At 46.5% G+C, this 23,817-nt stretch overlaps 4 protein-coding genes across 10 annotated transcripts in view; 2 read left to right on the forward strand and 2 right to left on the reverse strand.

Annotated features, from left to right (window-relative positions):
- The window catches only part of LOC144280412 (uncharacterized), a 204,584-nt gene that overhangs the window by 76,882 nt on the left and 103,885 nt on the right, over nucleotides 1–23,817 (forward strand). The gene's annotated exons all lie outside the window — the stretch shown is intronic.
- On the reverse strand, nucleotides 4,685–9,349 carry CIART (circadian associated repressor of transcription). Of its 3 annotated transcripts, none has more exons than XM_077842407.1 (6): nucleotides 9,008–9,349; nucleotides 7,879–8,295; nucleotides 7,633–7,708; nucleotides 7,325–7,403; nucleotides 7,094–7,205; nucleotides 4,685–5,340 (listed from the first exon to the last, which is right to left on the reverse strand). In XM_077842407.1, exons 2-6 carry the CDS (start codon nucleotides 8,242–8,244, stop codon nucleotides 4,816–4,818), a joined length of 1,158 nt encoding a protein of 385 aa, XP_077698533.1. In that variant the 5' UTR covers nucleotides 8,245–8,295; nucleotides 9,008–9,349; the 3' UTR covers nucleotides 4,685–4,815. The 3 variants fall into 3 exon arrangements, with proteins under 3 accessions (XP_077698533.1, XP_077698532.1, XP_077698534.1); XM_077842406.1 differs by lacking the exon at nucleotides 9,008–9,349 and adding an exon at nucleotides 8,856–8,987; XM_077842408.1 differs by lacking the exon at nucleotides 9,008–9,349 and adding an exon at nucleotides 8,551–8,830.
- Nucleotides 11,556–20,176, reverse strand: C12H1orf54 (chromosome 12 C1orf54 homolog). Of its 3 annotated transcripts, none has more exons than XM_077842422.1 (7): nucleotides 19,630–20,176; nucleotides 17,620–17,702; nucleotides 17,165–17,229; nucleotides 15,934–15,983; nucleotides 15,209–15,267; nucleotides 14,702–14,807; nucleotides 11,556–12,273 (listed from the first exon to the last, which is right to left on the reverse strand). In XM_077842422.1, exons 3-7 carry the CDS (start codon nucleotides 17,208–17,210, stop codon nucleotides 12,118–12,120), a joined length of 417 nt encoding a protein of 138 aa, XP_077698548.1. In that variant the 5' UTR covers nucleotides 17,211–17,229; nucleotides 17,620–17,702; nucleotides 19,630–20,176; the 3' UTR covers nucleotides 11,556–12,117. The 3 variants fall into 3 exon arrangements, with proteins under 3 accessions (XP_077698548.1, XP_077698547.1, XP_077698549.1); XM_077842421.1 differs by having other exon boundaries at nucleotides 14,702–14,812; nucleotides 15,900–15,983; nucleotides 19,630–19,829; XM_077842423.1 differs by lacking the exon at nucleotides 15,934–15,983 and having other exon boundaries at nucleotides 14,702–14,812; nucleotides 19,630–19,865.
- Nucleotides 19,988–23,615, forward strand: APH1A (aph-1A gamma-secretase subunit). The gene is made up of 7 exons (XM_077842420.1): nucleotides 19,988–20,312; nucleotides 20,856–21,026; nucleotides 21,203–21,276; nucleotides 21,511–21,633; nucleotides 21,786–21,913; nucleotides 22,345–22,468; nucleotides 22,800–23,615. The coding sequence occupies exons 1-7, from the start codon at nucleotides 20,200–20,202 to the stop codon at nucleotides 22,862–22,864; spliced, it is 798 nt and encodes a 265-aa protein (XP_077698546.1). The 5' UTR covers nucleotides 19,988–20,199; the 3' UTR covers nucleotides 22,865–23,615.

Here is a 23,817-nt window from a genome sequence, read left to right on the forward strand (position 1 = left end):
TCCGCTCTCCGGAAAAAAAAAAAAAAAAAAACAGCTTTACGCCCCTTATCTGCTTAAAAACTAAGGAAAAGAAACAAAATGAACATACCATGAGTTTCCTATAGCATCATCTGCCTAGGCATTTCACTACATAAACTGAAATCACTAAATAAATTGGGAAACGCCTGAAGATTTTAGAATTGAAGTTGTTTGTTTGTTTTTGTTTTGTTTTAAGATTTTGTTCTTAGCAATCTCCACACCCAAGGTGGGGCTGGAACCTACCACCAAGATCAAGAGTCCCAGGCTCCACAGACTGAGCCAGCCAGGCATCCTGAATTGAAGACTTTTTTTTATGTCAACTTCTATCCCTTTGCCTCCCAGTGAGACCTAGTGGAAATATCTCCTTTATTTCTTCTTCACTGTGGAAACAGCTTTTCTTTTTTTTGTATGTTATTTCTACATATCCATCTCTGGTTTGTCACATAAATTCAGATCTAGCGTGTACTGGAAAACAGTAGAGAAAGGCTCAAAAGAAGAAAGGTGCACAAGCAGGTACTTGTGTTATAAGGTAAGCCAGGTTCAACATACTAAAATAGAGCTAGATTAGGACATCATCATGCTTATTAACAAACTTTGTAAATGCCTACTCTTTGTTTTTCATACCATTCCAGTACCTCTTGGACCACTAGAAGACAATACAGTAGACATTAAAGTTAAGTAGTAAAACAAATTAGCGTATGATAAATACAAAGTAAGTTATATAGGCAAAAGGATAATATGATGGAAAAGCAGTGGATTAGAAGTCGAGAGATCTGATTTCTTTTAATTTTTTAAAAAAGATTTTATTTATTTATTCATGAGAGACAGAGAGGGGCAGAGACATAGGCACAGGGAGAAGAAGGCTCCTCACAAAGAACCAATGTGGGACTCCATCCCGGGACCCCAGGATCATGCCCTGAACCAAAGGCAGACGCTCAACCACTGAGCCACCCAGCCATCCCAAGAGATCTGATTTCTATCCAAATTCTGATAGTCATAAGTTCTGTGTCACTTGAACCAATAGTCTGAGATCTATGGCTTATAGATAAAATCCAGTTCAACCCCTGTTTTTGTAAATAAAACTTTATAGGAGCACAGTTGTGCTCATTTGTTTACATATTAGATATGGCTGTTTTGGGCTACAATGGCAGAGATGGGTAGTTGCGACAGAGATGTATGGCCCACAAAGCCTAAAACATTTACTATCTGGGTCTTGCTGACTCCTAACAAACTCTTAGTCTATTTTCTCGTCTGTAAAATGAGACCAATGTCTGCCCTCAATCACGAAATTTGTCATGGGAATCAACTGGGATAAAATGGAAAATTCTTTCTGAAATAAAAGCAGAGGGAAAGTAACATTTTTGAGAGCCTGCTATATGCCAAACCTTGTATGGGCACTTTATGTGCATGATCTCATTTGATGGAGGAAAGGGCCCAAGATGGCTTATACATCATGTTTAGTGGAAAGAATAATTGGGAGAAGGCCTTGAGTGAGTCTCTTAAAGGTAGGATTTAGTTGACAGACGCAGGAAAGACTGGGCAAGGTGAACAGCATGAAGAAGAGTTCAGAGTTAAAAAGTCTTACAGTGTTCATCAAGGGCAAATGAAAAAGTAAACATAGGGATCAAGTGGGGGAACAGAAGGAGAAACAAAGACTTTGAGAAAAGTCTTTGAACTTCTCAAAGCACTGAGGAGCCATTGGAGGAGTTGAATAGGAAATGACATGCAAAGCACTGTTCTAGGAAAAGTAATCTGGTATCAGTGAGCAGAGATGAGAGGTAAGAGAGACTATTCCTATAGTTAAAGTTCAGACCAAAAATGTGGCAATGAAATGGGTAGGAAGAGGGCAGTTTTAAGTTTAGTTATCTAGAAAAATGATGGTAGTATAGTGTTAACAGAAAAAAAAGAGTATAAAACAGCAAAACAGGACATCTTTAAAGGAAAGATAATATTTTGATTGGTGACCACTGGAAAAAGCACCAGACTGGAAATCCAGAGTTCTGTCCGCATGTTGTGTTGTCTTGCATAAGCCACCTAAGTTTCCTCATCTAAAAAATGAGGAGGAGTGGTGAATGATACCTCTTGGTTCTAAAATGCTGAAATTTTCAACAATATTTAGGTACTAATAACATGTAAATAGAACTGTTCAGCAAAGATGTAGACATTCAGTATGTCTTCTAGGGGAGAAATTGGGATTAGAGATGGAGATTCAGAAGTCTTTTTTTTTTTAAAGATTTTATTTATTTATTCATGAAATACGAGAGAGAGAGAGAGAGAGAGAGAGAGAGGCAGAGGGAGAAGCAGGCTCCATGCAGGGAGCCTGATGTGGGACTCGATCCGGGTCTCCAGGATCACACACTGGGCCGAAGGCAGGCACCAAACCGCTGAGCCACCCAGAGATTCCCAATTCAGAAGTCTTGAAAGTTGAGGCAGTAAAGCCATGAAAGATGAAATTTTTAAGTGAAAGAATATAGTCAGAGAATAAAGGATCAAGGACTAAGCCTAAGGGAATGCCCACACCCTAGATCAGGCTTAAGTGGGACCATTACAAGGTATAGAAGTTGCTGCCAGGAAGGTAAGAGGAGAATTAGGATAGTGGATAGCATGCTGTCATGGGATCCAAGGGAGGAGAGTTTCAGTAGGTAACATCAAGCGTGTCAGATGCTACAGAGAGCATGGAGCACATAGCCTTTGTGCTTGGATCTAGTTATTGATTCGGTGGAAAATATATTAGAATACTTGATACTGGGGGTGCCTAGATGGCTCAGTTCATTAAGCATCTGCCTTTAGGTTTGGATTATGAGTCATGATCTTGGGATCCTGGGATCAAGCCCCACATTGGGCTCCCTGCTCAGTAAGCAGTATGCTTCTCCCTCTGCCCCTCCCCACCTGCTTATTTGCATGCTCTCTCTCTCAGATACATAAAATATTTTTTTAATTTTTTAGGATTTGATTTATTCATTTGAGAGGGAGAGAGCACGAGTGGGAGGGGGGCAGAGGCAGAAGCAGACTGCCTACTGAGCAGGGAGCCCCACACAGGGCTTGATCCCAGGCCCCCAAGATCATGACCTGAGCCACCCAGGTGCCACCCATAAATAAAATCTTAAAAAAAAAAGTAACTAATTTGGTGTGATAATTAGTGACCCTGGAAGGTACAGTAGAATAGTAGCTGCAAGAGGCTAAGGATTGAGTGGTAGAAAAGAGAAAGATTAGACTGTTAAAAATATGAAGATGACAAAAAAGGACAGACTTAAGAGATGTTTTCCAGAAGGGGGAGACCTGATCCAAACTTGTGGGAGGAATAAATACTACTTGTAGGAGACATAAATAAATAAACAATTCAAGAACAACGTGAAGTTACAAGTGATAAGTGATACAGTAAAAGTTCCAGAGGAGAAAGGTAATCAAGAGCACAAATGGAGAGGTTTGCCTTAGAAAGGAGGTCATGTGCCTGGGTGGCTAAGTCGGTTAAGTGCCTTTCAGCTCAGGTCATGATCTCAGGGTCCAGGGATCGAGTCCTGATTCTGGGCTCCCTGCTCAGTGGTGAGTCTGCTTCTCTCTCTCCTTCTGCCCCTCTCTCTGCTCATGTGCTCTCTCTCTCTCAAATAAATAAATAAAACCTTAAAAAAAGAAAAGAGGTCATTTTCTCTCTGAAATCAAGAGATAATTATTCCCTGAGAACAGAGTACTTGGGAAATAGGGTAAAGATGTATAACTAGCTGTGAGAAATATGCTAAGTAGCCAATAAACAATAACTAAAATGACCAAGTGGTCTGATACACTGCCAAGGCTTAGGATGGGAGAAGACATGGTTTTGGTGGAAACTGGGATATATGAGTTAGAGTAATAAACAGAGAAGGGTATTAGATAAATTCACTGACTTTCATGTTTGCCTCATGATAGCACTGGGTAGCTTTCCTTAGTCTTGCATAGGTTTAGCAGCTGCAGGTTTTTTTCTTTGTTGTTGTTTTAAGATTTATTTATTTATTTTACTTGGGGAGGGGCAGAGAGAGAGAGAGAATCTCAAGTAGGCTCTGTGACCAGCATGGGGTTTGATCTTACGACCCTGAGATCATGACCTGACCCAAAATCAAGAGTCTGAGGCTTAAGCCTAACGGACTAGGCCACCCACCCTGGCGCCCCTCCTGCAGCTTTCTGAATGAACATGTGGCCCAGTGTCTGAGGAGACTTCCTACTCTGACAGTTCTAGTGCACCCCTTCCTCTTCAAAACTGGCCACCACAGTGGCTGTTCTGGCTCTTCTATTCCTCCTCTGGCTGCAGTAGATTACATATGTATTTATCCACGAGCATCAACAGCTCCCATCAAAGCAAAGAGCTATCCCAGAGCAGAAAAAACCTGCTAGTCTGGGCCAGCTGGAAGATTACAAAAGTGAGAGACACAAAGGGAAAGGTATTAGTCTCTGAAACTAAATGAAAACGTAAGCCCAATTCTGAACCCTGTAACCATCCCAAGGGTAGTCCCTAGGAAGCCAGCAGCAGAGTCCCATTTCCTCTTCACAGGACTTCTGTCATCCCATCCAGACTTCTAACTTGCTGGAGATTACTTTCACAAATATTCTTATCCCCTTTGTCTTTTCTGCGGCTGAGAAGCCCAATATTGGTATTTGAAGCAGAAGGTTTCAATTTCCTCCAACCAACAAACTGTTCAGGTATAAAATTTCTTTAATCAAAAAGGACTTCTCTTCCCTCAACACAAATGTACACATGAAAAGTAAAAAATATATATGAGAGACATACATTTACACAAATTAGAAACCACAGTCTCAAGTCCTGGATTAGGGGTTGAGAGAATGGACCTCAGGAGCAACTGGAGGATGGCTTCTCATTTGCTCTAGATGTCCCATGGTCATCTCTCTGGCCATAGTGGGTAGACCAGGGCCAGACAGGGTACAGCTCCAGTCTGATGGCAGAGTTGCTGGCAAACTGTGGCAATGAGGTCCCTCTCTAGAGAGTTTCTTAGGATCAACAGGGATGACAGGAGACGCTGTGGTGGGCGGAACTGGAGTGGTTGGGGCAGAGTGGGTGAAAGGCTGCATTCCATGCTGGACAAAAAGGATGACACCAATGCTGGCTCCAGTGCCTAAAGGACCATGGCTAAAGGAAATGGTACCTGGGGAACTGAGGGGGGGGTTGCAGATTGGAGTGGTGTGGATCCAAGTAAGGTGCATAGTTGGCCATTCAGTGAGGTGCCAAGGCTGCTTTGGTTTAAGCAGTAGATGTCCTAACTGTGTCTTGTCCATCTTTTCCAGGGGAGGTGCAGGAGAAGAAGCAGCTGAGTAACTGTGGGGGCTTGGAAAATGCTAGAAGGGGGAGATGAGAGAAAAAAAATATGTGAGAGAGCTTTCAGGTTAACTCCACTTGGTTGCTTAAAACTTTTCTTTCTGGGCAGCCCTGGTGGCGCAGCGGTTTAGCGCCGCCTGCAGCCTGGGGTGTGATCCTGGAGATCCAGGATCGAGTCCCACATCCATCGGGCTCCTTGCATGGAGCCTGCTTCTCCCTCTGCCTGTCTCTCTCTCTCTCTCTCTCTTTCCTTGGGGACTCTGTTTGCAATGCAAACATACCTAGTCTTATGCAACAGATCATTTCCTGCCAGGCCAAGATCAAATAAAACTTTTAGTAGCCTAATTATACTTTCATTTACTTAACAAATACTTGAAGGCCAATTGTGTACCACACACTAAGTTAGGCACTGGACATCCAGAGAGGCAAAATAAAACAAACAGTCCCATAGGTTCTCACTATTTATAAAACAATTCATTTTAGAACTTTTTTATTTTATTTTATTTATTTTTATTTTATTTTATTTTATTTTACTTTTTAGAACTTTTTTAAAAGTCTGTTTTTAACTGGGATCATCATTTCCCAGTTTCTGCATTTTATTTATTTATTTATTTATTTATTTATTTATTTATTTATTTATTTATTCAATTTCTGTATTTCAAATTCTAATTTCCCTTTGTTGAGTTTCTTAAGAAACGTAAATTAATATAGGCAAAATCCTCCTGCTTATGTTTAAATGAGTTATTCCCACACCAATAATAACTGTGGTTGACTGAAAATAAGAAGGGCTATCCATTATCTATAGAAAACTTTACCCTCCCCATCATTTGAGTACCCTCATAAATACCCTATTATTTGAAGGCATGGAAAATAGGTCACTTCCACATTAGGTCTAAGAATCTATCCAACACTCCTTCCATGGGTGTCCTATGGGTGCCCTCCTCCCCTCCCTCTTGAAACCCACACTTTCAGAGGATTTGGTACAAGGATGCTTGGGTAGGAGTAAAAAGAGGGAAAAGGAAAAAGTTTTATGGCAACAGAGGAAAAAGGAGTTGTAGAGGAAAGCTAAGGACTCTTCCTGCATGACTCATTTGTTCAGGTAAAAAAGCCTTCTGTATCTATGCAGAAAGCAGATAAGCTACAACATGAGGGATAGGGTTAAATTTCATGGAGTTCTTAGTAGTGATCAGAACAAAATAGAATGGGGACGCCTGGGTGGCTCAGGGGTTTAGTGCCTGCCTTCAGCCCAGGGTGTGATCCGGGAGTGTCAGGATTGAGTCCCATGTCAGGCTCCCTGCATGGAGCCTGCTTCTCCCTCTGCCTGTGTCTGTGCCTCTCTCTCTCTCTCTCTCTCTCTCTCTGTGTGTCTCTCATGAATAAATAAATGAATAAAAATTTTTAAAGAACAAAATAGAACAAAAATCATACACGAATCAAGACAATGAGGAAGGTTAGGGGACGCCTGGGTGGCTCAGCAGTTGGGTGTCTGCCTTTGGTTCAGGACGTGATCCCAGAGTCCCAGGATTGAGTCCCACATCCGGTTCCCTGTGAGGAGCCTGCTTCTCCCTCTGCCTGTCTCTGCCTCTGTGTGTCTCTCATGAATAAATAAACAAAATCTTAAAAAAAAAAATGAGGAAGGTTAGGCATTTCCTCCCCTGAAAAGAAACCTGTTTTGAAAAAGATGAAAAGACTCAGAAGAAAACAGAAGGATTTCTGCATGTACACTTCATTTCCTCATTACCCCATTTCTCCCTCAGGTTTGTATGTTCTTACCTTGGTCAGCTGGTGCCTGCTACTACTCAATGATGACTTCTGGGCAGCTATATGAGGAAACCAAGTCTTTAACATCCCTTCTACCTGTAGCAAGGTTCCTAGATAACGCTCCCTGTGGAAAAAAATTTTTTTTCTTTAAAAAGCCATTAAGTGTGAAAAAAGCAACAAAACAGGATTGTAGATATCTCCTTTTTTATCAAGTACTGAGGAAAGTACCAGGGGGGAACTTACCCCATTTGTGGCTTCTGCAAAATACCTACAATACGCTGGATTCTGTCCATTGCCACACTCTGCTGGAAACTGCTCAATCCTGGGATTAGGGAGAGAGAAAAACATCAAAGGTTGAGATTCAAGAATTTCGTCAGGTAAAGGAAGGACAAAACAGGGTTAAAATAGATTCAGCTAAATAAATTAAATCACAGAAGCACAAAAGGAATAATGTAGGCTACAAAGATTTAAGAGAAATAACACATTTAAAACATTGAGAGAAAGACAGAGATTAATCTAGCCCAAATAAGTGCAACTTATTAGATAATCACCTCTCTCAAATCGACCCATCTTCAGCCCATTCAGTAGGTCTGTGAGAGGACGGATAAATCCTTGGAGCTCTTTACACTGTAGGAAAACCGGACAAAGGCTATGAGAGGACTCACAGAATTGTCCACACAGTACTGTTCTTCCCCACCTCCACAGCCCAAAAACAACACTGTCTTCATAGGGTCCTTACTCATCAGCTGGGTGCTAAGCCATTCGAGTATTGTCTCCTTTCCCCTGCCTTTTCTTACCTTCTGAGCAAAGAGCAGGTCTCCTTCTGTGGTACAACCTTGGATGTTTACGTTGGTCTGTAATTCACCATCTCTTGATTTTTTGACCCCAGATCCCACCATAGGAGAGGCCAAGCCCCGCTGTTCCAGGTGAGATGCTGTATGTTGGTTGCTGGAAACCTTGGTTCGTTGCCTGCAGCGGATAGGCCCCGGGCTGGGCCGAGAACCTCCCCTCTGCCCAGCAGGATCTGACCTGGGGCCATGGGCCCCCTTGTCCTCCCCCTCACTATCTGACGGGAGGCCAAAGTCACTGTTCACTGGGGAGGTGGAAAGACAGGAAGACAGAGAGTAGGAAGAACAGGAGTAATCGCTAGCTGGAGAATCCATAGGTTCAGAAGCAGGGGCTGAACAACTCCCGGAGTACCCAAAGATCAGAACCTGCAAGTGAAGAGCAAAGCCAGGAATCTGTAACCATCATCTGAAAATTAGAAAATAGACTGGGGGATTGGGGTGTACTGGATAATATCTCCTCTCTCCTCCCCAGCATTACATGTCTCCGAGAAAATAGAAAAAGTCACCTCCTCTGCCTGCCCCGCTCAGCTAAGAACCTGGACTGCCCCTCTGGCCTCCGCAGGCAGCTTCTTTATCTGACACAAGACTGTCCTTTCCTCCCCTCCGTTCAGAGTAAATTACCTGACTTGACACCTTCCCCCGACAGTTGTTCACCAGATCTGCTCCCAGCCTGACCCCCGCAGCGAGGGCTACCGGTGAGCCCACCTAGTGACCCTGTAGGGAACGCTCCCCACGGTAACCCCACGGTAACCCCACGCCCCTTCCCAATCTCTGAACCGTATCCCAGCGCCGGGACCCTCCACAGTCGCGCCTGCCACGTGAGGCTATTCCTCCCAATACCAAGCTCCGCTTTCGGTCCCGAAACCTACTCCCTCGGGTCTGATCCTCAGGCGCGGAACGCTCCCTCAGCCCACCAGCCCCCGCACCTGTACCGGTCCGCCACCTGGCTGTCTCCCGCTCCTTCTCCAACTCTGCGGGTCGGGGCTGCCCACCTCTGCCTCTCCCCGACTGGTCCCGCCCCTTCCCCCCTCCCAGACACGTGCGGCCGGGCACGTGCCTTCCCCCTGCGTACACAGACCTCGCGGCCTCATTGGTTGGCTAGTCGGCGGCGCGTGACGCATGTTATCCAAGTTCGCATCCCATTTGCTACAGCCTCCAGGGGCTCGGCCAATAGAGACACAGCTAGATGACGATTGGCTGGAAGGGAAGCATTCCGTGCCCCGCCCCTACATGCGGCTCGCAAGAAGGACCCGGTGAGGAGAAAAGGAGGAGGATGGAAAGAGTGGAAAGGGCGGAGCCCGTGGCCTTAAATAGGATGGTGGTGGGCAGGAGACGTGCAGTTACTGTGTGCAGACTGGTTGTGTGCTGGGAGGCGCGCGTGTTGGGATGTGGGAGTAGGACTCCGGCTCCCCCTCAGTAGCAGATCCACCCCCCCTCCGGTCCCGTCCCCCCTCCCGGTTGAGCGCCTCCTCTCACGAGGGCCGCACGTGGAAGCCATCGGCGACTTGGGCGTGCAACGTGCGAGAGAACGGATGGACGCCCCTGTGTGTCCTCTCGTCTCTCGGCCGCCCCCGGGGCCCTCGTGACCCGCAGGTCCGCGCTTCACCGTCTCCGCCTCTGCCTCCTCCAGGCTGGCTGCCTCCTGCCCTGCAGGGTGGGAGGGTGGGAACTGCCGCCGAGAACACCGCGTCCTCTCGCGCACTCCCACGGGGGTGGCTCCTCCGGCCCTTTCCTTACATAACCCGCCGCGCACGTTACCAGCTCGGATACCAGCCAGCCACGACTCCAGAGGTCAAAGCCCAGCTCGCTCGTCCCTGACTTGCCTATGCGGGCTTCTCTGGCCCTGCGCAGGGAACGGAGAAGCCCGCGTAGGTTCCTGATTTCCTAGATTAAACCTTTGTCCGGCTTCATTTCTTTACGTGTTCCCTGGAGAAGATTCGAAAGGCTCGGAAGGAGGGAAGGTGCGCGTCCGTAGTTGACCAAGTCTGGAATTTACTACTTGGTGCTCCTCGCAGGCCTGGAAGTACAATGCCGCGAAGGGGACGGGGGCTCAGGGACGACAGGCCGATTGACGCTGTGACACCGAGGAGACCGCAAGGGGGCAGCCCCGTTCTGATTAGGGTCTCGAGGACGGAGAAAGAATTAAAGTGTGTCCCTGCCTGCCCTAATTACGAGCTGGAAAAGGCACATTGTTGGGGGTTGGGGGTGTAAGTGGAGGAGGGTGTGATTTTTAAAATCTATTCTAAGTAGTTTTTAATATTTTACATATGTTTAACAATGTGCTTATTTTATAAAAAGAAAAAAGTGTTCTACATAAACCTCAACTCTCTTTTCCCAAACACGCGGTCTCAACATGTGTAATAAAGTAATAGCATTAGATGAAATTAACTGTCTGTTGGTGCTCAACTCCATTCTTCACATTTCAGGTTTATTCACAGTCCTAATTATTCCCTCTAATTCTACTGCTATCTCACTCCCCCCCCCCTTTTTTAAAGATTTTATTTACTTATTCATGAGAGACAAAGAGGCAGATTCACAGGCAGAGGGAGAAGCAGGCCCCATGCAGAGAGCCCGGGACTCAATCCCAGGACTCCAGGATCAAGCCCTGAGCCAAAGGCAGGGGCGTTAAACCACTGAGCCACCCAGGGATCCCCTATCTCACTCTCTTTCTAATCTACCCTTCCTATCCCCATATCCTGGTGCTCTCTTTAGTGTTGTGAGATTAGAACAGACCCTCATGAAGGAGTAGAGTAGCCAAATTATTTCATTTATTTATCTTCCAATTTCCTCTTCCCAAATCCCCATCCAAAGAGTTGTAGCAGGCTTCTTTGTCCTAAAAAAAGCAAAGAAAGGGAAAAACACCAGGCTCAGGTGGCTTAGGAAGTCCCTGAAGCCCCCCCGCCCCCCCCCCCCCCCAGCCTCTGTGAAAACTCCCCAGATTTCATATTCTGGGCTAGATTTCCCCCATGAGATCTCCTGGAAGATGTGTCCCCTCCCCCTCCTCAGTCCTTCCTCTGATAAATTTCTTCACCACTCTCCATAGTTATTTAGAATCCCAGTTTTAAAATTCCTATAGCACAGGCTTCTCTCCCCTCCTTGCCTCCACCATCTCTCCTCTACTTTAGGGAACCAACCACCACCCCTTCTGCCTCTGAACTTTGGCTCTTGACTTTGCCAAGTTGTAGGGCTCCTCCCATTATGCCCTCTGGCAACTGCCATATCTTAAGCCACCTCCAGGCTGGAACCAGCTTTGATTCTTCAAGGCAGACTGGAAATGGGGAGGTCTGCTTCTACTGCCGGAGGTCCTGAAGTCCTCCCAGTTCAGAAAAAGTAATGACTCTTGTTCAAAAAGTCTTTGCCTCAACATCTCCTAAACCTTAAAATTAGATAAGATCATTCTAAGTGGGATCCCTCATCCTTCAAGCAGCTGAGACTTGACCAGGCTGGAAACATTAGCCAGAGATATTTGTAAAAAATGACTTCACTGACTTCCCCAAGGCCAGTGGCTGCACTCTCACCTTCTACATGAAATACATCCCCCCCTGAACGAGGGCCCAGGACAGGAGGAGGGGAACAGGACTCTGCAGACTGGATACAGCATCGTTCAGATCTGGACTCTGCTAAAATACAGACATCCCCCCATGGTAGGGCAGTGTCATCCTTCCTACCATCCCTCCTCCCCCTGTGGAAGGATGGCCATCTTTTGACACCAACCTCAGTCTTCCTTTCTTCTGAGTTTACAGAAAGATACAGCTCTCCTCCCCATAACTATGAGGAATTCCTTCCTCTGTGCCTTTCAGCCTCCTGACCATACCAGGGAGGCTCAACACAATTCACTGATGTGTATTTTTTATCTGTTATGTGCATGACAATATGCTTAGTCACTGTGCTAGGTGCTACAGCAGGATAGAAATGTGACTAAGACATGGCTCCTTTCTTCAAAGAGTTTACAATTTAAATGTAGCCTACTATATACCTTAAAATATTTGCCTGTCCTTGTCATCAAGCACCAACTTTCCATTCCTACCGACTCCTCTCCTCTGTTTTCAACTATATTCAGGCTACCCTTTGGTCCTGTTGCCCTTTCTGGCTGTTGCTTCTCTTTTTTTCATTACCAGATTCCTCAAGCGATTGGTCTATACTTTCCCTCCCTTCTTAAGAAGGTACTTCCTGGGACGCCTGGATGGCTCAGCGGTTGAGCGTCTGCCTTCGGCTAGGGCCCTGATCCAGGGATCCTGGATTGAGTCCGGCATCAGGTTCCTTGTGGGCATCAGGTTCCTTGTGGGGAGCCTGCTTCTGTCTCTGCCTCTCTCTTTCTCTGTGTCTCTCATGAATAAATAAAATCTTTAAAAAACAAAAACAAACAACAACAACAAAAAACCAATGTACTTCCTCTCTAATTCCACAAAAACCTACCTTTTGCTCAACTCAATTAAAACTTCTTTCTTTGGAGCTACCAATGACCTCCTTTTCTTTGGCCTCTTGGTAGCTTATTGATTATATTAAACTTCATCTTCTAGATTCTATAATACAGACTTGCCTATTTGCCAACCTCTTCAAACAATTCTCCATTTTCTTGATTTATTCCTCTTCCTCCTCCTTCTTCTAAGTACAGGCACAGTCATTGGCCTTTTGGTCTTCTGTGTACTGGCTCTACTGAGCTTGTCTACTTTTGTAACTGTGACTTTGCACTTCGAACTGTAGCTCTGATCGAGTTCAGCTACCTTTAGGACACCCTCATAGGGTTGTCACCATAAATTCAGCTTGGCCAATACCTAAATTATAACTTCAGTCCTAAACTGCTCTGACCTTCCACAGTTCCCATTTTGGTCAGCCATTTACCCAGACGTCCATATTCAAATGTGTAAGTTATTTCAAATCTCTCCTCATTTATTGCCCGCTGCATTTCTTCAAAATCTTTTTTTTTTTTTTTTAAGATTTTATTTATTTATTCATGAGAAACTCAGAGAGAGGCAGAGATGTGAGACTCAATCCCAATACCCCGGGATCACAACCTGAGCCAAAGGCTCAACCATTGGGCCACCCAGGCACTCAAAATCTTTCTTATTTTTCTCCTCTCCATTCAAAACGCTACTTCACTAGTCCAAGCCTTTAATGGTTGTTTCTGGAATGATATAAGTCTCATGCATCTCTCTCCACTTCATTGCATCTTGCATACAACCAAATAGTTCTTCTAAATTACCACTTTCACTGTATCTTTACCACACTGGAGAATTTACTAGGCTCCCGATTGCTTATATGTCCAGTCTTTAGCCCGACATTTCAGATTCTCTTGTAATTCAGCCCTATTTTCCCTTACCTATGTGAAATTACCAAGCAAATATTAAGAGCCTTGTAGATTTTAATTTTTTTCTTAATTTCCCACTGTTCTTTCCCATCTACCTTCTCCTTCAATCATATCCTATCCACTAAACAGGCCATGCTTGTTCCATCTCCTCACCAATGCAGCTCTTTCAACTTCCATTCTTTCTTCTAATTATTTTCATATGTTCATAACTTACTACCAATCAAAAGCTCACCTATCTTTCAAAGTGTATCTCAAACACAGTCACCTAAAAGTCTCCCATGCAACTCCAGCGTATACTGATCTCCGTCCTTCCACTGACTAAAAACTTGCCTATGTCATATGCTCTCAATTTATATGTAACTGAACATTGTTATGAACCTTTTTCATTTTGTTCTGTTTTGTAAATTTTTTTTAAATTTTTATTTATTTATGATAGTCACAGAGAGAGGGAGAGAGGCAGAGACACAGGCAGAGGGAGAAGCAGGCTCCATGCACCGGGAGCCCGACGTGGGATTCGATCCCGGGTCTCCAGGATCACGCCCTGGGCCAAAGGCAGGCGCCAAACCGCTGTGCCACCCAGGGATCCCAATTTTAAAAAAAAATTTTTTTTTAATTTTTATTTATTTATGATAGTCACAGAGAGAGAGAGAGAGGCAGAGACACAGGCAGAGGGAGAAGCAGTTGTTCTGTTTTGTAAGTGAGTTTTATACATACTTTGAGGGCAATAACAACATCATAGATTTCTTCTTCATCATCATCAGCATCCTTCACAGCTTTAGTCATAGGTTACATAAACATTTAAGTATTATTATTATTTTTTTTAATTTTTATTTATTTATGATAGTCACAGAGAGAGAAAGAGAGAGGCAGAGACATAGGCAGAGGGAGAAGCAGGCTCCATGCACCGGAAGCCCGATGTGGGATTCGATCCCGGGTCTCCAGGATCACGCCCTGGGCCAAAGGCAGGCGCCAAACCGCTGCGCCACCCAGGGATCCCACATTTCAGTATTATTGAACTGAAATTTAACTGCACCAAATCTTCCCAGGTTTCTGAACACAAGGTTAGTATTAAATCTCAATGGAGGGGCTCCTGGGTGGGCCAGTCAGTTAAGTGGCAGGCTCTTGGTTTCAACTCAGATCTCAGGGTTCTGGGATCTAGCCTCATGTCAGGCTCCACACTCAGTGGGGAATCTGCTTGAGGATTCTCTCTTTCCTGCTCCCTCTGCCCTTCCCCTGCTCTGTCTCTCTCTCTTTCTCTCTCTCAAATAAATAAATAAATAAAACTTTAAAAAAAAATCTCAAAGAAAAAAAAAACTCAAAGGTATGATTGCTCAGCTGAGCTGGACACCTGCATTGCTGTATTAGTTATCTGGTTCCTTCTTCCACCGAAGCCTCCCTCTGTTCTGTCTCCAGCCCTGGGATCCCCCACCCCACTACCCACCCCACCATCCCCAATCCACTCACTGGTTCCACTGTCATTGGTTTCAATGTTTCAGGCTTCTGAGGGTCTGCACCTTCTGTTTCATGACTAATGGTAGTCTCTGCTGCTTCCCTTACCTCTTTATCCAACCTGTTCTGCCCTCAGTAGGATCAAGAAACACAGAGTTATCATTGCTTCCATCCAACATCCTCAGAGATTATTTAGAGTCCCTCTCTCCTGCACCCCCACCCCCCAAAACCTAAACTCAGGAATCCTCCCTACTTTATGTTTGCATGGATTATGTACCCATCCCATTCACCAATTCCCTTGACTCCAGGACTGCCCCTCCCTCTCAATGTCTTAGCAAACCTACTGAGTTCTGGCTTTATTCTTTTCCTCAGCTGTGGTTAACAAAGCTGCTTTGGGCCTACTTCCCAGTTTCATTTCACCTAATTGATTTTTATTTCTGCTAATCATTTACATTTCAACATTGCCCAGTTTCCTTTTAACTGTTACCTATCTTGACCCGCTTAGATGTAGAGGTTGCTCACCAGTCTGTCCTCAGATTCAAACATGGAGTAATCAACAGTGAAATTTGCACCAAAGTCATCTGGGAAGGAGAAAAAAAAATAGTAATGACAAATGAAAAAGGTAGCAGTAGGTCTAGAAATGGAGAGAGGAAGAAATTGCTCAGGATACCTTTAACTTGCTCAAGTTGTAAAATCTACTGGTGTAATCTAATTCTAATGAACTTTAATGTTAAAGAGGCACCTGGGTGGCTCAGTAGGTTAAGCATCTGCCCTTGGCTCAGGTCATGATCCTGAGGTCCTGGGATCAGGTACCACATCCAGCTCCCTGCTGACTGGGGAATCTGCTTCTCCCCTTCCCTCTTCCCCTCTCCCCCCACTCATGTTCTTGCTCTGCTTTTTCTCCCAAATAAATAATCTTTAAAAATATGTTTGTAAATGTATTTGCATTTATATTTTCTGCATTTATATATTCAACCTGATAGCTAAAATAGTTTACAAATATGAAAATCTTCAAATTGTTTCAACCAGTTTCCAGAGAATTGAAAATCACTAGCTTGAGAAATAACATCATGAGCCTTGAAAAGCTCTTTGCTCATAGCCAAATTTCTCTCTGATTTAGTTGTTGCAATTGCATAGAGAAAGGGAAAGTCTCTGAACTAAGTATCCCCCAAACCTCTGCCCATCCTGTTCTGGGTCAGAGCCTTATACATACCATAATTGGGGGTGACTGTATAATAATAGACCACCTGATAATAATCATCCTCTTCTAGTCCTTCTCCATCCTCATATTCTTGTCCTGCGGGGACAAGGACTAGAAGTCAAGGGGTATTTGGAACTCCTTAGCAAGAGGACACCTGAAGTTGACCTCAGCTCTATCAATTTCTTTTCTCTCTGCCTCCCCTCCAAGGGTCTTACTATCTCACTGCCCGTGTACCTCTAAACCCTTCTCAGTCTTTGGAGCTCCGTATCTGTGATGAGGCCTGTTATTCCATGCCCTTTCAATTCAGGAACTCCTAGAGAGAAAACGGGTCCCTTCACATTCTGTAAACTCAAAATGAGAGCTAAAGTTAATAAGCAGAGATGCCAGAAATGAAGAACTCCAAATCACCTCTCTAGCATTCCACAGATTGTATTGATTTCTCTTCTCAGTGGCTCTCGCACCCAACACAAACACATCCTTAGGATTTTAGACTTTAGTTCCGGATCCACTGCTAACTAGCAGAATAACCCTGAAGAAGCCACTTAACATCCGCTCTCTCAAAATGAGTCAGCTGGACCAAATGACCCATCTACATTAGTTTTTCTTCCTTCCCAGGACTAAAAATATGTGGCTTTGACATGATTAGATCAAGGACTCCAGGCCTCCTTATAAACACATCCGTAAGCTCCTTGAATGCTCTCCCCAAACCCCAGGCAATGACACACACATCTGGAGGAAAAGGAAACAATGAGAGTACCTGGCAGACTGGGAACAAAGGAGGGAAGGAGCCAAGCTACTTTTGGGACTCTCTCCCAGAGGGAAGCCAGTCCTCCACTACTCTAAAGGCCACCCCCCATTTCTGTTTCCTTACTAATATGATGGTTTTTCTCCAACCTTCTGGGAAAGGAGATCCCCGGGCTTATCTCACTATTTTCAGACTGCCCCACCTTTCAAGAGCCTCACCTCTCTCCTTCACCCTGTCAGTAGTCCCTTTCCATCTTGTTCAACACTAGTGATGGAGAGCTGAAGTGATTCTTGTTAGGTCACCCATGTGTCTGGGGCTCCATCCGCTGTCAGCTGTCTCTTCTTTCCTCCCCTTCTCTTGGCTCTACTTCCCAGATCTCTCCCTCTCGCCCTGATACTGGACTCTGGCACAGATCAGTGTATCACTCCCCATTAAATTGCACCTCTCACTCTCTCTTCATTTTTCTTTTCTCTCACCGCACTTATGATAAAAGACCTGGCCAAAAAAAGCTCAGGGAAAGAAGTAAACTTACCCAGGATAAGTGGCACGGCAAGGATGGCTACGAAGAGGACATCCATTCCGGATTCTGCACTATTGCTGTGAAAGTAAAAAAGGAAATTACAGCATTTCTTACCAAACTTACCCCGCCTCCCGCCCTCCTCCAAAGCTGCTGCAACTCTTCTCCCAGGGGGTAGAATTCCCCACCCACTTGCTGACCGACTAGATCTTCAGTTTACTACTGGTCAGCCAAAGCTGCCCAAATTAAGAGAGGCAAAGTAGGTTTTGATGCGAATGTGTTCACTCTGCTCCCCCAGCCCTAGACTAGATCCAGTTCAGATTAGATCCGATGCCACCACCAAAACAAACAAACAAACAAACAAACAAACAAGCAAAGAGTCAAACCAAAACAAAAAACCCTCAGCCTACCCAGGAGTCTCCCCCCCTCCTCCCCTCCTTCCGTCCTATAAATCCTCACAAAAAGCTCACCCTCTTTCTCACTGTTCGTAGCTGACCACCACCAAGCAGACTTGAAGCTTATCTACAATCGCTTTCTTCACAGTCAAAATGTTCTGAGGAAGGGATGAGCATTTTTTTCTAGACGGAAAAAACCACCCTCTCCTCTGCCTGTCTTGGACTATGAAGTACAGGAGCAATGTCAACATCATTGTCTGATACTCAAAGCGCTTGAGGCATTACTTCTGATAAAAATCTCTCAGCCAAAACTAGTTTATTTCCTTTCTGGTAAGTACCGAACTCACTTCATTTCTTTCTCTACTTTCTGGTTACAGGATGGAAGAAGGGAGGAAGCAGCCTCTCTTCCTGTGTAGATGCCACCCCCTTCTCCCACTTTCAGCCACTTGGTATGCTCCCTTCATTCCAGCCCACAAGGATAGATTTCATCTCACCCTTTCTGCTTTTATATTTCCCATTTTCATTTAATCCAACTCAGAAGCATTTAGCAATGTATATGCTAGGCCTACTCTGATAAGCAATTCAGGGTTCACAGGTAAGAGAATAAGAATAGTTATGTTTTGGGACACCTGAGTGGCTCAGCGGTTGAGCGTAGGCTCAGGGCAGGATCCCATGCGGGAGTCCCATGTCCCGTCCCTGTTCCCTGCCACCCCCCCAATCGGGGTCTCTGCATGGAGCCTGCTTCTCCTTCTGTCTTTGTCTCTGTCTCTCTCTCCCTGTGTGCATGTGTCTCTCATGAATAAATAAATAAATCTTTAAATTTTTTTTTAATTTATTTATGATAGTCACAGAGAGAGAGAGAGAGAGAGGCAGAGACACAGGCAGAGGGAGAAGCAGGCTCCATGCACCGGGAGCCTGACGTGGGATTCGACCCAGGGTCTCCAGGATCACGCCCTGGGCCAAAGGCAGGCGCCAAACCGCTGCACCACCCAGGGATCCCATAAATAAATCTTTAAAAAGAGAATAGTTATGTTTTTAAAAAGGAAGTTAGTAAACATCTACTTAATGTCTACTAAGAGCCAGGCACTATGAGAGTCCCTGTGGAACCACTTGCGGACAAGACACATTTGGAGCCTGCTCCTAGCAGTCAGAAGATGCTGCGGTAATGGCTCAAAGGAGAAATGAGAAGACTTGTTATACTCCTATTTCTTCCCCTGACTCGGCCTGCTAGGCTCAGAAGCAAGACACACTGGAGTTTTGAGCACTGACCAGGATGTTTTCACCCTCTCAACCTTTTGGGGGGAGGATTTGCTTGGTGATGGTGATATTCCATGTAAATCTATACAATCTATGCCTCCAGGTCCTTTTGAGAATTTCCTGGGGAAAAAAAAGTAAAATGCTTGTGTGGATGTGCCTGTATGCATTAAGTCATAAATTGCTTCCAGGACGGAAAGGAAGCTGGTTCTCTTTGAACAATTTCTATAGTTTTTTGGTACTTTGATTAATCTCTCAAAAACAGTATTCCAGATTTCCTTACTTCACCATCCTGGTACTCTTTTACCTAAACATCCTCTCTAAAGACTGACCCTACCCCCATCCAAATGAGGTTACAATACCCTCCTCTCCTACTTTAATTTCCTCTCACTGTAATACCCACAACCTCTGTGCCTTCCCCCAGTCTGAGGAAAAGACACCACCGAGGTTCATTTTCAGAAAATAAATGGAGGAAGTATGACCTAAAAGGAACTGTGATTTGGCTGGTGTGTGTGTGTGTGTGTGTGTGATTTTCCTTCAACTCCATAGCTGGAATTACTTTTTACCAACAGTCTTAACTTTCAATCTTAACACCGAATCCCATGTAACCTCTTTCCTAACACTTCTGTCCAGGCTCCTCGTTTCTCTGACTCTCCAGTCATGGCAGATGAAGGCTTCATTAGCGGTAACACTCGCTGAAGTGCATATTTCCTATACTAGCCTGTTGAAAGAGCTCTTACTTTTAAGTCTAACCTTCACGTCTTAGGCAGTAGCTCTAGCTCATTTCCTGTCATTCAAGTAAGAACAATACGCGTCCCTATCTCCCTGTACCTTCTATCCTGTGCTTTCTGTGTATTCGTCCTTTAGAGGTTCCAACAGGATCTTCCCCGCCCCCCACCCCCTGCAGCTCTTCAAGAAGACGTAGAATTGCTACCACCCTTCCCCCACAAAATCACGAAAGGGAACGGCAGCCAAGGTCCAACGGGACCCAGAAACCCCGGCCTGGCCCGATGCGCTCCCTTCTTTGACCCGTTGGAGCCACTCCCAGAACCCAGATCCGAGGCTAGGGAGGGCAGAAGGACTACAACTCCCAGCAGGTAGTACTGCCACGCCCCCTCCGCCCCGCCCCCGCCGGCTCGCCATTGGCTTTCGGGATTGGATGGGAGGTGGCCATGGGGCTGCGGCCGGGATTTGTTCCCTCCTCGGCTTCCGTAGAGGAAGTCGCGCAGACTTGTATCTGGGGTTTGGGTGTCCCCCTCCCCTTCCCCGGGGTCCGGGGGTGACATTGCACCGCGCCCCTCACGGGGTCGCGCCGCCACCCCAAGCGGACTCCCTAGCTGGCCTGCTTCCCCGCTCCACCCCTCTCGGCTAGGCTTCCACCCTGCCCCCAGCTGCTCAGCCATGGGGGCCGCAGTGTTTTTCGGATGCACTTTCGTCGCTTTCGGCCCGGCCTTTGCGCTTTTCTTGATCACTGTGGCTGGGGACCCTCTTCGCGTCATCATCTTGGTTGCGGGGTGAGTAAGGGGGTCGACAAGACGCGGGAGGGCGCCAGAGAGAGATCCGGAAGGGGCCGGGCGAGCTTGGGAGCCTGAATTGGGGGAGACCAGTCGGAGGTGCAGATTGGAAAGGATCGAGTCAGGGGTCTAGATGATTTGCCTTTTCCCGCAGTTGGTTTCCGCCTTCCAGGGATCGCACAGATTCCTCCTCTTCTCCCGGCGACGTCAGAGGAGGCCCAAGGCCAAGACTTATGAGGGGGGTGTGCTGACCTCCGCCGGCCTAAGAGAGGATCCAGGAATGGACACCTCTCACCACTGTGCGCGTACATTCTGACTTTCATCGTTCTAAAGACTCATTAATCAGATTTCTAGCCCTTCCCCTGCGCTCAGATCCCTAAATGACTCCCTCAGTGGAGTCACCGAGCCTATCTCCTCCCAGTCTCCCTGACCATCCGGAAGTCTAACTTACACTTTCCATGCTGCAGCCTTGATTGGTTCTCCTCCTTGATTTCTCTGGTTCTCCCTACCCTGGCCTGTCTGATTGCCCTTGTCTCTCCTCAGGGCATTTTTCTGGCTGGTCTCCTTGCTCTTGGCCTCTGTGGTCTGGTTCATCTTGGTCCATGTGACCGACCGGTCAGATGCCCGCCTCCAGTATGGCCTCCTGATTTTTGGTGCTGCGGTCTCTGTCCTTCTACAGGAGGTGTTCCGCTTTGCCTACTACAAGCTGCTTAAGTAAGAAGATGGGATGGTTCAGAGGGGAGAAGGGCAGAGGACTGCATTATGAGAAGTGGGGCAGCCCCTGGGTGGTGGTTTGGAAGAGGAGGCACTAAGGGAGGACTTAAGAGGGAAAGGAGCATTTCTGCCCTCCCTCATATTTCCCCTACCCCACCTCACCCCACCCACCCCAGGAAGGCAGATGAGGGGTTAGCATCGCTGAGTGAGGACGGAAGATCACCCATCTCCATCCGCCAGATGGCCTATGGTGAGCCAAGGGAGAGGGACTGGAGGAGGGAGTTGGACACCCCCTTCTCCTGGGGAAGTCAAAAACACCCACATGTTCTAAGTGGCTGCTTCTTTTCCTTCATATCTGACTTCCAAGGAGAGGTGGTCTGGAGGGAGAGTAGGTGTGGGGGAATTGTGACTGGGAATGGGGCGGCATCACTGGTAATCAGGCTATAGTAATCTCTGACATTGATGAGACCCTCCTTCCCCCCAGTTTCTGGTCTTTCCTTCGGTATCATCAGTGGTGTCTTCTCTGTTATCAATATTTTGGCTGATGCACTTGGGCCAGGTGTGGTTGGCATCCACGGAGACTCACCCTATTACTTCCTGACTTCAGGTAAGGTCTGCATTCTGTCTTGCCTTCATGCCCCATCCATCCCTGGCCCTCTCTTATTTATTGGCCTTCTCTGGGAGACTTCTTTGGCTCAACATCTCAGGAGGCTGGGAGAAGATGAGGGATGTATCTCATCCCCATCTCCCTCCCTGCAGCCTTTCTGACAGCAGCCATTATCCTGCTCCATACCTTTTGGGGAGTTGTGTTCTTTGATGCCTGTGAAAGGAGACGGTACTGGGCTTTGGGCCTGGTGGTTGGGAGTCACCTACTGACATCAGGACTGGTGAGTTTGGGACAGGGGCCCGAGTTAGAGAGAAAAAAAATTTAATGGTGAGTGGGATGGAGGGGAGATATATTCTTACTTCTTAACATTTTCAAACATGCCTAGGGAGGAGGCAGACAGGTAAGTGTTTAGAAGTCTCTCACCTCTGCATCAATTGTATAACCTACTGTGGGGATGCTCTGGGAGGAGTTTGAATGGATTGGGCAAACTGTAATACAAATGGCCTGAGGTGAACAGGAGGGGCAGAAACCTCTGAGGGAGCTGAAAAATCAAAAGTCCTCTTAACCACAAGATGTTGAAGCCTTGAAGGGAAGGACTGGGGGATTTGAGTGAGTCACCCGAGGGGAGGTTTGGGTCAAAGGCATGAAGAGAATGCTGGGATTAGATAGAGGGAGAAGCTAACCTCTTTTCTACTCTAACCCCATCCCTAGACATTCCTGAACCCCTGGTATGAGGCCAGCTTGCTGCCCATCTATGCAGTCACTGTTTCCATGGGGCTCTGGGCCTTCATCACAGCTGGAGGTTCCTTCCGAAGTATCCAACGCAGCCTCTCGTGTAAGGACTGACTACCTGGACTGATCGCCTGACAGATCCCACCTGCCTGCCCACTGCCCATGACTGAGCCCAGCCCTAGCCCAGGTCCATTGCCCACCATTCTGTCTCCTCGTCGGTCTATCCCACCACCTTCAGGGTTTTGCTTTGTCCACTGGTGACCTTTAGTCTCTAGGCTTTACCAGGAGCAGCCTGGGTTCAGCCAGTCAGTGACTGGTGGGTTTGAATCTTACTGATCCCCACCATCTGGGGACCCCCTTGTTGTCCAGGACTCCCCATGTGTCAGTGCTCTGCTCTCACCCTGCGCAAGACTCACCCCCCTTCCCCTCTGCAGGCCGACGGCAGGAGGACAGTCGGGTGATGGTGTATTCTGCCCTGCGCATCCCACCCGAGGACTGAGGGAACGTGGGGGGGAACCCCTAGGCCTGGGGTGCCCTCCTGATCTCCTCGCCCTGTATTTCTCCACCTCCAGTTCTGGACAGTGCAGGTTGCCAAGGAAAGGGACCTAGCTTACCTGTTGCTGTGGAGATGAAATTAGTGGAGGCTCAAGGGTAGACGAGCTCTCAGTTTCCCAAGTACCTCCTCCCCAGACTGGGCATCTTGGTCTTTTTCTCAGGTCTGAGGGGAACCATTTTTGGTGTGATAAAGACCCCAAACTGCCTTTTTTTTTTTTTTTTTTTTTTTTTTTGAGTAGGGGGCAGGGAAGGGAGGAGGTGTGTTGGAATTCTCCTACCCTCCTTGAACTATATTTTCCTTCCTCAAATTTCTCCTCCTGGCGGGGCTTAGTTCTATCCACCTTTCCGCTTTGTCCCAGGCCTTGGGGGAAAGGAAGGAAGTGCATGTTTGGGAAACTGGTATTACTGGAACTGTTTGAACCTCCTTGACCACCAGCATCCCCCCCTCCCCAAGGTGAAGTGGAGGGTGCTGCGGTGAGCTTGACCCACTCCAGAGCTGCAATGCCACTGGAGAAGTCAGACTACCATGACACACAGGGAAGGAGGGCAGATTTTTTTCTAGTTTTTAATTGGGGGGTGGGAGTGGGCTGGCAGGGAGGTTTTCTATAAACTGTATCATTTTCTGCTAAGGATGGCTTGTCCCGTCCTTTTAATCAAGGTGATTGTGATTTTGACTAATAAAAAGGACTTTATAATTGTGGGGGAACTTGGCTTTTAAGGGAGGGGATAACATGTTAATTGAGATTTCTTTGTCCTTCCACATCTCTTATCCGACCTCCATTGTAACCTGGCAACCTCTGATTGTACGGACAGACATATGGGCTGGTGGTCTCACATGTCAGGAACTTTGGGTTAAGTATTTTCCAGAGGCGGATCTCCCCTTGCAAGACTGTGGTA

This window comes from Canis aureus, chromosome 12, assembly GCF_053574225.1.
Source record: "Canis aureus isolate CA01 chromosome 12, VMU_Caureus_v.1.0, whole genome shotgun sequence".
Classification (NCBI taxonomy): Eukaryota; Metazoa; Chordata; class Mammalia; order Carnivora; family Canidae; genus Canis; species Canis aureus.